Source organism: Ylistrum balloti, unplaced genomic scaffold, assembly GCF_031769215.1.
Source record: "Ylistrum balloti isolate Yb309-2 unplaced genomic scaffold, AGI_CSIRO_Ybal_v1 Utg369812, whole genome shotgun sequence".
In the NCBI taxonomy this organism is placed as follows: Eukaryota; Metazoa; Mollusca; class Bivalvia; order Pectinida; family Pectinidae; genus Ylistrum; species Ylistrum balloti.
In genome coordinates this window covers 440305-454162 of record NW_026781984.1, presented here as the reverse complement: position 1 = coordinate 454162, position 13858 = coordinate 440305, and the positions used below count along the sequence as shown (strand labels likewise).

The 13858-nt window shown below is 34.7% G+C and overlaps 1 protein-coding gene across 1 annotated transcript; it reads right to left on the bottom strand.

The window, feature by feature from the left end:
- Positions 1–1123: 1123 nt before the first annotated feature.
- LOC132544875 (proline-rich transmembrane protein 1-like) lies at positions 1124–3579 on the bottom strand. Its single transcript, XM_060208528.1, has 4 exons — positions 3508–3579; positions 3031–3072; positions 2224–2331; positions 1124–1637 (listed from the first exon to the last, which is right to left on the bottom strand). Exons 2-4 carry the CDS (start codon positions 3070–3072, stop codon positions 1485–1487), a joined length of 303 nt encoding a protein of 100 aa, XP_060064511.1. The 5' UTR covers positions 3508–3579; the 3' UTR covers positions 1124–1484.
- Positions 3580–13858: the final 10279 nt, after the last annotated feature.

Genomic DNA, 13858 nt, shown 5'->3' with positions numbered 1-13858 from the left:
ATTGCCCGAATGTGTGTATATATATATATATATATCGGTAGTTTAAAGATGCGAAAAAGCCATAGAAAGAGATGCATTCGACAGTTTCGGAAGAAACGCTCAGGCTAGATTGCTAAATTTTTCTGTCGATGTTTATTTTCTAAGACTGCGTTCATTGTATTTTCGGAACGAAGTCTAGCGGAAAGTGGAAAATCTACTGCGCGCAGTTTATTTATTGATTTTTTAAGTTTCAAGTACTCCTTCCATTTATTTCCAATAAATAATTATCAGTAAGTAGGAAAATAAAGTGGCCCATGACACCTGTATAGTTCACCTGGCGTTGTTTTATGCAAATAAGTTAAGATCACAACTTGTGTAATTAGTGCATGTATACTCTCCTGTGTTCGTCATTGTATAACAGTAAGGACATCCTAAAAACATTTCATAATCAAGTCATTACAAAGAATGTTAAATTCAGATTGTACGTATCGTTGGTTTGGTAATATCAACAACAAGTACATCAATACCATTATGCTGGTAGCCCTTAATTTCATAAGTATAATGTCATATATGGTAAGAATGACGTCATATGTATTGCTATTTTATGTAACATTGGTATGAGAATGACGTCATGTAATATTTTTCTCTGTGTATCGTGTTGCTGCTTTGTGTATTTTAATGTAATACGAATGCAATATTTGCTTCTGATAAGTCAAAAGACTTAAGGAATAAAATGCTTGACTTGACTTGCATGCAGGTCACAACAAACCGCAGTGGATTTATCACCAGCTGTGTAAAGATATACGCCCTAACTGCGGCTTGTCATATATACATTTCTTACTTATTTACGGAAGCCGCTTAGTACGGAAGCCGGTTAGTGACATTCGACTTACCATATCGTCATAATTACGACCTAATTATCTGGTAATTTCGATTTAACTTGTTAATCCAAATTCAAAGTCAATAAAACTGGGCAAAAAAAGAATAAATCAAAGCTTTACACAGAGGAACTCCTGGAAAGAAACAAGGAGAATAAAACCATGTGTTCTGGAAGAGTAAGCGTCCTCTGCTTCATTGACGACACCCGCTAAGGCCAGTGGGTGTTCACTTCATCAGAGAGTTCAGTTAAAAACAAGCCAATAAATCATGTACACATAATTTTACTCAAATAAATTCGGTACACTTTCCAACTTTTACTTGATGTAAATGCCCCTCGCTGCCATTCACAAGACTGATAAACCATATTTAATTATTGTCTGTTATTAAATGAAATATTTCTATCCTTTGAGGCACATTAAGTATTAAAGGAACCATAGAATTTCCTACTTTCACTTTCCACACTCCGGTTGATCGGCGATTTTAATACCGTAGATGCCCGGATGTTATTTTGAACAACACGATAACAAGGGCAATTAATCATTATATACGGAATAATGACAAGTCAAGAAATTGCTGCCAGTTTAGCATCACGTGCTATTGATACTAAAACGTTTGATTTCCGATGTTCAAGGTCTGTGGAATATCTGCCACCCTATGACGGAACACAAAGACGAAAGCACTATTATCCCAAACAGTACCGACATGCCTATCCATTTCTTGGCTGCGCTTTTACTCGTCTGCAGGTAAATGGCGTCTCCCCGTCTCCTGGCTTCGTCTATCTACAACCAGATGAAACAGGACTTGTTTGAAAATACAACAACTGTCCGCCAATCCAGGTAATTCAGTCAGAAGATCCCATCAAGACCAACAAGAATGATTAATAATAAAAGCTGGTATATATTGTTAAATAGTTATGGTTTATATATATATATATGTTGGAAAATAGTTATGGTTTATATATATACATATGTTGGAAAATAGTTATGGTTTATATATATATATATATTGTAAAATAGTTATGGTTTATATATATATATATATATATATATATTGGAAAATAGTTATGGTTTATATATATATATATATATATATATATATATATTGTAAAATAGTTATGGTTTATATATATATATATATATGTTGGAAAATAGTTATGGTTTATATATATATATATATATTGTTAAATAGTTATGGTTTTTATATATATATATATGTTGGAAAATAGTTATATATATATATGTTGTAAAATAGTTATGGTATATATATATATATGTTGTAAAATAGTTATGGTTTATATTTGAAACCTCTATATATCCCACATACCTTGCCAGTCACTAGATGTGACATCTTGATTAAGATACTTACATCTGTAACCTTCATGATTGCCATGATGCCGGTCGGCCAGAAACAAAATAAAGTAACAAATAAGGCAGGCAACATGTAGTAGTGGACTTGTCGTTTTTTCCCTACGGACTGAAAGTACAAAACATGTACGTAAAAGTTGTTGTTAAACTGAAGGTAAAAAAAAACATGTGAGTTACAGCATTTTTATAAACGAAAATTCCAACATTGCTAAAAATTTTAAAGTAGTAAAAAAACACGAGGAAAACCAATATTATCGCTAATTTTAAGACTAAACAAACAACTGTGAAATCAAAACACCAAGATTTACCAAAACGATGATTTTTAATTTTCCATTTAAAATTAGGATTTGTTTTCCTTTTTGTGATGTGCAGGCGAAACTGGTTTTCACACAGGTAAGCCTACATATTTCTGTAACTTAATATTTATAAATTGGTAGTAGAAACTGGCAGATTGGAATCGTTTAGAACATCAAAATAGAATATTTCTACATTGTGATACACAAGAAACAAGTGGTTTATTTCATTCTATGTCTTGACCAACGAAAGAAACTTGATTTAGGAACCGTAATCATTCACGTTCGAATATCTTCAGATTTTAAAATCTTATGAATACTACAAACATCCAAATCTTACAAAATCTGTGCAAGTTGATAAAATTTTATCTATAATGGTCTTATATGTTGCCCTCTATACACAAACTATATTTGTTGAAAGTTGTTCATATAGATATGTTTTCTCTGTATATCGTCCTTTGTAAAGAGAATTATGTAAAATAAAGTTGGAAGTAGACATTGACCGAAACACATACCCCTTTGGAACTGGCAGTGCTAGTAGACGGTATATGCTCCATCTCCAAGTTACCGCAGAAAAAAAAAACAGGTATTAAACCTAAACATATATATACCATTTAACACGACCTGATTACGTAACCGATAAAAATATTTATTTTACCTTACATTTCTTTTAAACATTTTGATAAACGAAAAGATACGCCTCAAAATTTAACGAATCCAATTGTTTTGAGAGGGTAATGAACTTTTTAAACGTGAAATAAAACAAGACTTTAAAAAGGGATATTTAATGACAGTACAAGCAATGTGTTACAGCTGTATCTTGTGTTTCAAGATTAACAATACTCACGAACTGCTAAACTTCAAGTGTAGAATTTGTTTGACACATTAGCTAATACAGTGACTTACAATTAGAAACTTAAGACCGATATATTTTCACGTGCAAAATATTTTCCTACCTACCTACCTACCTACCTACCTACATGCATACATACCTTGTAAACGACAGTCAGAATGTCAGATTCTACATCATCAGCTTGCGAGTGCAGAATAAGATTTTAGTAACAACTTGTAAACATTGTAACAATGAAACGATTTTTATAGAGACAGGATACATATACATTGTTCCGGAAATTCAACGTCACTTGGTTTCCTTTTGTTAGTTAGTAGAGCGCGCGACGTGAAATATACACACACTGCTACACTTTTTTTAAGTGGTTATTAGTAATGATGATAGCTCGAGGATATTATCACTGTGGTAAACCTAAGAGCTATCCCAAGTGGTATTTGTTAATTTTACAAGCTTGTGAAGCTTTTATGAAGAGAGCAATGATATGAAAAGAATGATAAAAAATAACTTATGTTTGTACCATCATCACTGTTTGTTGTTAGGGCGAAAAAAATCCTCAGTGTATATGATAATGAACTTGTTTTCAGAGACCGCCAGTAGCTTAAGTCCTAATATGGAATCTGCAACAGTTAATGTTATTGAAGGTGTGAATAAGATCACTTAAGGATTGGAAACTGCAGACAAAACAAAACCAATTTTAGAAGAGTTGGTTGCATATCTGAAGTACGTTAACAGTGCTTTTGTCACAAAGATGATACTTAGTATTGTAGAGCTGTATCTACTGCCTACACCTTTAAAGGTTTAGGCGCCCCTATGATGTTAAGAAAACAGCAACAAAAAACCACCGTGTCAACACAATCATAATCCAAACTCAAATTCAAATAAACTGGGTCAAAATCTTATCAGAAGAAAGACTTACATTGAAAAAGTACAGGAAGAATAAGACCAGGTGTTCTGGTAAAGTAAGCGTCTTCTGCTTCATCCAAGTAAATAATGTCACGCTCTCAAATGAGAACAAGGTATTCCACTATCGAACCTCCATGCAGACTAACGAGCATCAAATACGTTCAGTTACATCTCGCAAAAAGAAACAATATTTCTCAATAAGATCGCTTTGACAACCATAAGTCTTCTCCATAATTTTTATCAACCTGCAGCCATTGAAACCTGGTGTTGTACGAGTTTTTTTCCCGTAAGTTGACGATTCCTGCACGAAAATCACGATCATGGGAACAGACCATTGGATATCAAATCAAATACGATATGTAAACACCATATGTTTGGGATGCAGGAAATTTGCTATCCAGAAACGGAAAATTCACAGTAGAGAAATTGAATCATAACACTTATCATACGGCTTGGTTGAAAGCTGTCCATGTTGATTTCGCTGTATGAAAGAGATAGCGGTAAGCGGCTGATGTAGAAGAGTCTGTATTGTCCTGGATTTCCAGTTCAGGTGGGTATATACGATAGATAGAGTAAAGATATATCTTGCTATTTGAAGACAAGACATAACCAATACATCTGAAACTGACATTGAAGGACGTCGCTAGGTCATTGTGACCGGTTTGATAATTTTTTGATAAATTCAGCAATACTATATAAAAACAAAAACAAGTCAGCCGAAAAAGGGACATAATTTAATCTCGTAGGTACTCCAGTTGTCTTGAATATCTTACCGCCAAACTAGACGAAGATTTTGTCTACTAGAAAGTCAGTCATTTGAACAATTTCTTCCTCCGTATATTTTTTCATTAACAGGGACTATTTATCACAAAATAAGCGTCAGCATAGTTCAAACCATATATTTATACCGCCGTTCACCTGTCTATGAAAAGAAACAAGAGAACGAACGATTATGGTAGTGTGCAAAGGGGAAAATCAAATATTGATTCTGACAAAATGCTTGTCAGAAGAGGAAATTATTATGTATATAAAAAAAACAAAACATTATCTATCAATAAATTTACACGTTCCTGGAATGTAGAAAGTCTTGCAAGCACACAATCAACATTTTTTATTCAGTCAGCAACAAATGTTTGCGGCAATGCATATGGCAATGATTAAGAGATATTTATCGGGGTCGAATGCGTTTTGACCTTTGAACTCTGATCTGACCTTGAAAGTGCACATGCCTAATCAGCAGGCCAGCGTGACACAAAGGAGAACTTTTTAAAAAAAACATTGGACTGCACACACACACACACACACACACACACACACACACGTAAAGTCACGAAGACCGTAGAGATAGCTATGGAAAGGCACTAAATCACAACATGGCTTCAAAGTAAGAAAAAATTTAAGTGTTCCATACATTTTGAAAATCTTATATTTGTAGACTTGCATCATGATTGCGACACACTATGATTTGATCTATAGCTTTGGCTCTGATTTGGACTCATGACCTTAAATTTTTACCTGTGTATATAAGTTGACCGAGTTTTACAAAAATACTGTGTTCAGCTATATAATTAAACTAGTTATATACATATATGTACATAATATGACCTTTCACATTAGCATATAGACTTGAGTTTACCGTCATATCACACGTCATTCGATCAAATCTTTGATACACCATATCCAAACAATCACGTGACGAGTCTACAATATCCATCCCGTGTCTGCAATATGGTGATTGGGTCTGTACATCATTTGTTATCGATCAAATATGAGTTAAGGTTTGCTTAAAACCACCACATATTCAAAAAGAAACATTCAGACACATTTCCCATAAAAGTGGAATTCCCTTCATATCTAACAGATATTCCTTGTGCATCATAATGCCAGTTGTGATCCCACACTCTGAATCTCCTCGGGACCCGCGATCAGTTTGCATTTGGGGTAGCGATTTGTTTCGGGACAATTGCGGTACTTACTCTCTAAAGGACGACCTAGCCTTGTTGCAAGAACTCATAGTTATTTCTAGCTTATGATAATCGAGATAAAAAAAATCCACTTGATTCAAATCATATCGCTTTCTACAACAACTATCATGTTTATAGCCCTTCAAATCTGTTGACTGCAATGATAAAGAATTCACGTTGTAACTGATATAGACCTACATACCGACTCAAAGCTATATAACTCTATTACGCATGTCCATGAATCCTTGATCTTCCGGAAATCCTGGTCTCTTTCAAATCTGTCCCTTGTTCAGTGTTTGCTTTCATTTAAACGAAATTTCTGTTAACACGTCGCCGATATTTAATAACTTGTTGTTCATGAGTAGAAGATGCACAAACATACACTACTGATATAACTGGAGAGGTTTGTTGTCGGTACAAACATACAATACTGATATAACTGGAGAGGTTTGTTGTCAGTACAAACATACAATACTGATATAACTGGAGAGGTTTGTTGTCGGTACAAACATACAATACTGATATAACTGGAGAGGTTTGTTGTCAGTACAAACATACAATACTGATATAACTGGAGAGGTTTGATGACGGCACTAACATACAATACTGATATAACTGGAGATGTTTGATGACACTACAAACATACAATACTGATATTATTGGTGAGGTTTGATGACACTACAAACATACAATACTGATATATCTGGAGAGGTTTGATACCACTACAAACATATAATACTGATATATCTGGAGAGGTTTGATGACACTACAAACATACAATACTGATATATCTGGAGAGGTTTGATGACACTACAAACATACAATACAGATATAACTGGGGAGGTTTGATGACACTACAAACATACAATACTGATATATCTGGAGAGGTTTGATGACACTACAAACATACAATACTGATATATCTGGAGAGGTTTGATGACACTACAAACATACAATACTGATATAACTGGAGAGGTTTGATGACACTACAAACATACAATACTGATATAACTGGAGAGGTTTGATGACACTACAAACATACAATACTGATATAACTGGAGAGGTTTGATGACACTACAAACATACACTACTGATATTACTGGTGAGGTTTGATGACACTACAAACATACAATACTGATATATCTGGAGAGGTTTGATGACACTACAAACATACAATACTGATATAACCGGAGAGGTTTGATGACACTACAAACATACAATACTAATATTACTGGAGAGGCTTGATGACACTACAAACATACAATACAGATATAACTGGCGAGGTTTGATGACGTCACAAACATACAATACTGATATAACTGGAGAGGTTTGATGACACTACAAACATACAATACTAATATTACTGGAGAGACTTGTTGACACTACAAACATACAATACAGATATAACTGGTGAGGTTTGATGACACTACAAACATACAATACTGATATATCTGGCGAGGTTTGATGACGTCACAAACATACAATACTGATATAACTGGAGAGGTTTGATGACGGCACAAACATACAATACTGATATAACTGGTGAGGTTTGATGACACTACAAACATACAATACTGATATAACTGGAGAGGTTTGATGACGGCACAAACATACAATACTGATATATCTTGACAGGTTTGATGACACTACAAACATACAATACTGATATAACTGGAGAGGTTTGATGACATTACAAACATAGAATACTGATATAACTGGAGAGGTTTGATGACACTACAAACATACAATACTAATATTACTGGAGAGGCTTGATGACACTACAAACATACAATACTGATATAACTGGAGAGGTTTGATGACACTACAAACATACAATACTGATATAACCGGAGAGGTTTGATGACACTACAAACATACAATACTGATGTAACTGGTGAGGTTTGATGACACTACAAACATACAATACAGATATAACTGGCGAGGTTTGATGACGTCACAAACATACAATACTGATATAACTGGAGAGGTTTGATGACACTACAAACATACAATACTAATATTACTGGAGAGGCTTGATGACACTACAAACATACAATACAGATATAACTGGTGAGGTTTGATGACACTACAAACATACAATACTGATATATCTGGCGAGGTTTGATGACGTCACAAACATACAATACTGATATAACTGGAGAGGTTTGATGACGGCACAAACATACAATACTGATATAACTGGTGAGGTTTGATGACACTACAAACATACAATACTGATATAACTGGAGAGGTTTGATGACGGCACAAACATACAATACTGATATATCTTGAGAGGTTTGATGACACTACAAACATACAATACTGATATAACTGGAGAGGTTTGATGACATTACAAACATAGAATACTGATATAACTGGAGAGGTTTGATGACACTACAAACATACAATACTGATATAACCTGAGAGGTCTGATGACATTACAAACATACAATACTGATATATCTGGAGAGGTTTGATGACACTACAAACATACAATACAGATATAACTGGAGAGGTTTGATGACACTACAAACATACAATACTGATATAACTGGTGAGGTTTGATGACAATACAAACATACAATACTGATATAACTGGTGAGGTTTGATGACACTACAAACATACAATACTGATATAACTGGTGAGGTTTGATGACGGCACAAACATACAATACTGATATAACTGGAGAGGTTTGTTGTCGGTACAAACATACAATACTGATATAACTGGTGAGGTTTGATGACACTACAAACATACAATACTGATATAACTGGAGAGGTTTGATGACACTACAAACATACACTACTGATATTACTGGTGAGGTTTGATGACACTACAAACATACAATACTGATATATCTGGAGAGGTTTGATGACACTACAAACATACAATACTGATATAACTGGAGATGTTTGATGACACTACAAACATACACTACTGATATAACTGGAGAGGTTTGCTGTCGGTACAAACATACAACACTGATATAACTGGTGAGGTTTGATGACATTACAAACATACAATACTGATATAACTGGTGAGGTTTGATGACATTACAAACATACAATACTAATATATCCGGAGAGGTTTGATGATGGCACAAACATACAATACTGATATAACCGGAGAGGTTTGATGACACTACAAACATACAATACTGATTTAACTGAAGGGGTTTGATGACGGCACAAACATACAATACTGATATAACTGGTGAGGTTTGATGACGGCACAAACATACAATACTGATATAACTGGGGAGGTTTGATGACATTACAAACATACAAAACTGATATAACTGGTGAGGTTTGATGACACTACAAACATACACTACTGATATAACTGGAGAGGTTTGCTGTCGGTACAAACATACAATACTGATATATCTGGAGAGGTTTGATGACACTACAAACATAAAATACTGATATATCTGGAGAGGTTTGATGACACTACAAACATACAATACTGATATATCTGGAGAGGTTTGATGATACTACAAACATACGATACTGATATAACTGGAGAGGTTTGATGTCGGTACAAACATACAATACTGATATATCTGGAGAGGTTTGATGACACTACAAACATACACTACTGATATAACTGGAGAGGTTTGCTGTCGGTACAAACATACAACACTGATATAACTGGGGAGGTTTGATGACATTACAAACATACAATACTGATATAACTGGGGAGGTTTGATGACATTACAAACATACACTACTGATATAACCGGAGAGGTTTGATGGCACTACAAACATACAATACTGATATAACTGGTGAGGTTTGATGGCACTACAAACATACAATACTGATATAACAGGAGAGGTTTGATGACGTCACAAACATACACTACTGATATAACTGGTGAGGTTTGATGACACTACAAACATACAATACTGATATAACTGGAGAGGTTTGATGACGTCACAAACATACAATACTGATATCACTGGTGAGGTTTGATGACACTACAAACATACAATACTGATATAACTGGTGAGGTTTGATGACACTACAAACATACAATACTGATATAACTGGTGAGGTTTGATGACGTCACAAACATACAATACTGATATAACTGGAGAGGTTTGTTGTCGGTACAAACATACAATACTGATATATCTGGAGAGGTTTGATGACGTCACAAACATACAATACTGATATAACTGGAGAGGTTTGATGACGTCACAAACATACAATACTGATATAACTGGAGAGGTTTGATGACACTACAAACATACAATACTGATATAACCGGAGAGGTTTGATGACACTACAAACATACAATACAGATATAACTGGAGAGGTTTGATGACACTACAAACATACAATACTGATATAACTGGAGAGGTTTGATGACGTCACAAACATACAATACTGATATAACTGGAGAGGTTTGATGACGGCACAAAGATACAATACTGATGTAACTGGTGAGGTTTGATGACACTACAAACATACAATACTGATATAACTGGAGAGGTTTGATGACGGCACAAACATACAATACTGATATAACTGGTGAGGTTTGATGACGTCACAAACATACAATACTGATATAACTGGAGAGGTTTGATGACGTCACAAACATACAATACTGATATAACTGGAGAGGTTTGATGACGTCAAAAACATACAATACTGATATAACTGGAGAGGTCTGATGACAATACAAACATACAATACTGATATATCTGGAGAGGTTTGATGACGTCACAAACATACAATACTGATATAACTGGAGAGGTTTGATGACGTCACAAACATACAATACTGATATAACTGGAGAGGTCTGATGACACTACAAACATACAATACTGATATAACTGGAGAGGTTTGATGACGTCACAAACATACAATACTGATATAACTGGAGAGGTTTGATGACGGCACTAACATACAATACTGATATATCTTGAGAGGTTTGATGACACTACAAACATACAATACTGATATAACCGGAGAGGTTTGATGACACTACAAACATACAATACTGATATAACTGGAGAGGTTTGATGACGGCACAAACATACAATACTGATATAACTGGTGAGGTTTGATGATGGCACAAACATACAATACTGATATATCTGGAGAGGTTTGATGACACTACAAACATACAATACTGATATAACCGGAGAGGTTTGATGACACTACAAACATACAATACTGATGTAACTGGTGAGGTTTGATGACAATACAAACATACAATACTGATATAACTGGAGAGGTTTGATGACACTACAAACATACACTACTGATATAACTGGAGAGGTTTGCTGTCGGTACAAACATACAATACTAATATATCTGGAGAGGATTGATGACACTACAAACATACAATACTGATATAACCGGAGAGGTTTGATGACACTACAAGCATACAATATTAATATTACTGGTGAGGTTTGATGACACTACAAACATACAATACAGATATAACTGGAGAGGTTTGATGACACTACAAACATACAATACTAATATTACTGGAGAGGTTTGATGACACTACAAACATACAATACAGATATAACTGGTGAGGTTTGATGACGGCACAAACATACAATACTGATATAACTGGAGAGGTTTGATGACACTACAAACATACAATACTAATATTACTGGAGAGGTTTGATGACACTACAAACATACAATACAGATATAACTGGAGATGTTTGATGACACTACAAACATACAATACTGATATTACTGGTGAGGTTTGATGACAATACAAACATACAATACTGATATAACTGGAGAGGTTTGATGACACTACAAACATACAATACTGATATAACTGGAGAGGTTTGCTGTCGGTGCAAACATACAATACTAATATATCTGGAGAGGTTTGATGACACTACAAACATACAATACTGATATAACCGGAGAGGTTTGATGACACTACAAACATACAATACAGATATAACTGGAGAGGTTTGATGACACTACAAACATACAATACTGATATAACTGGCGAGGTTTGATGACGTCACAAACATACAATACTGATATAACTGGAGAGGTTTGATGACGTCACAAACATACAATACTGATATAACTGGAGAGGTTTGATGACAATACAAACATACACTACTGATATAACTGGAGAGGTTTGATGACGTCACAAACATACACTACTGATATAACTGGAGAGGTTTGATGTCGGTACAAACATACAATACTGATATAACTGGAGAGGTTTGATGACAATACAAACATACACTACTGATATAACTGGAGAGGTTTGATGTCGGTACAAACATACAATACTGACATATCTGGAGAGGTTTGATGACACTACAAACATACAATACCGATATAACTGGTGAGGTTTGATGACAATACAAACATACAATACTGATATAACTGGAGAGGTTTGATGACACTACAAACATACACTACTGATATAACTGGAGAGGTTTGCTGTCGGTACAAACATACAACACTGATATAACTGGGGAGGTTTGATGACATTACAAACATACAATACTGATATAACTGGTGAGGTTTGATGACATTACAAACATACAATACTGATATAACCGGAGAGGTTTGATGACACTACAAACATACAATACTGATATAACTGAAGAGGTTTGATGACGGTACAAACATACAATACTGACGTAACTGGAGAGGTTTGATGACACTACAAACATACAATACTGATATTACTGGTGAGGTTTGATGACATTACAAACATACAATACTGATATAACTGGTGAGGTTTGATGACACTACAAACATACAATACTGATATAACTGGAGAGGTTTGATGTCGGTACAAACATACAATACTGATATATCTGTAGAGGTTTGATGACACTACAAACATACACTACTGATATAACTGGAGAGGTTTGCTGTCGGTACAAACATACAATACTAATATATCTGGAGAGGTTTGGTGACACTACAAACATACAATACTGATATAACCGGAGAGGTTTGATGACACTACAAACATACAATACTGATATTACTGGTGAGGTTTGATGACAATACAAACATACAATACTGATATAACTGGAGAGGTTTGATGACACTACAAACATACACTACTGATATAACTGGAGAGGTTTGCTGTCGGTACAAACATACAATACTAATATATCTGGAGAGGTTTGATGACACTACAAACATACAATACTGATATAACCGGAGAGGTTTGATGACACTACAAACATACAATACAGATATAACTGGGGAGGTTTGATGACACTACAAACATACAATACTGATATAACTGGAGAGGTTTGATGACGTCACAAACATACAATACTGATATAACTGGAGAGGTTTGATGACGTCACAAACATACAATACTGATATAACTGGAGAGCTCTGATGACACTACAAACATACAATACTGATATAACTGGAGAGGTTTGATGACGTCACAAACATACAATACTGATATAACTGGAGAGGTTTGATGACGGCACTAACATACAATACTGATATATCTTGAGAGGTTTGATGACACTACAAACATACAATACTGATATAACTGGAGAGGTTTGATGACATTACAAACATACACTACTGATATAACCGGAGAGGTTTGATGACACTACAAACATACAATACTGATATAACTGGAGAGGTTTGAT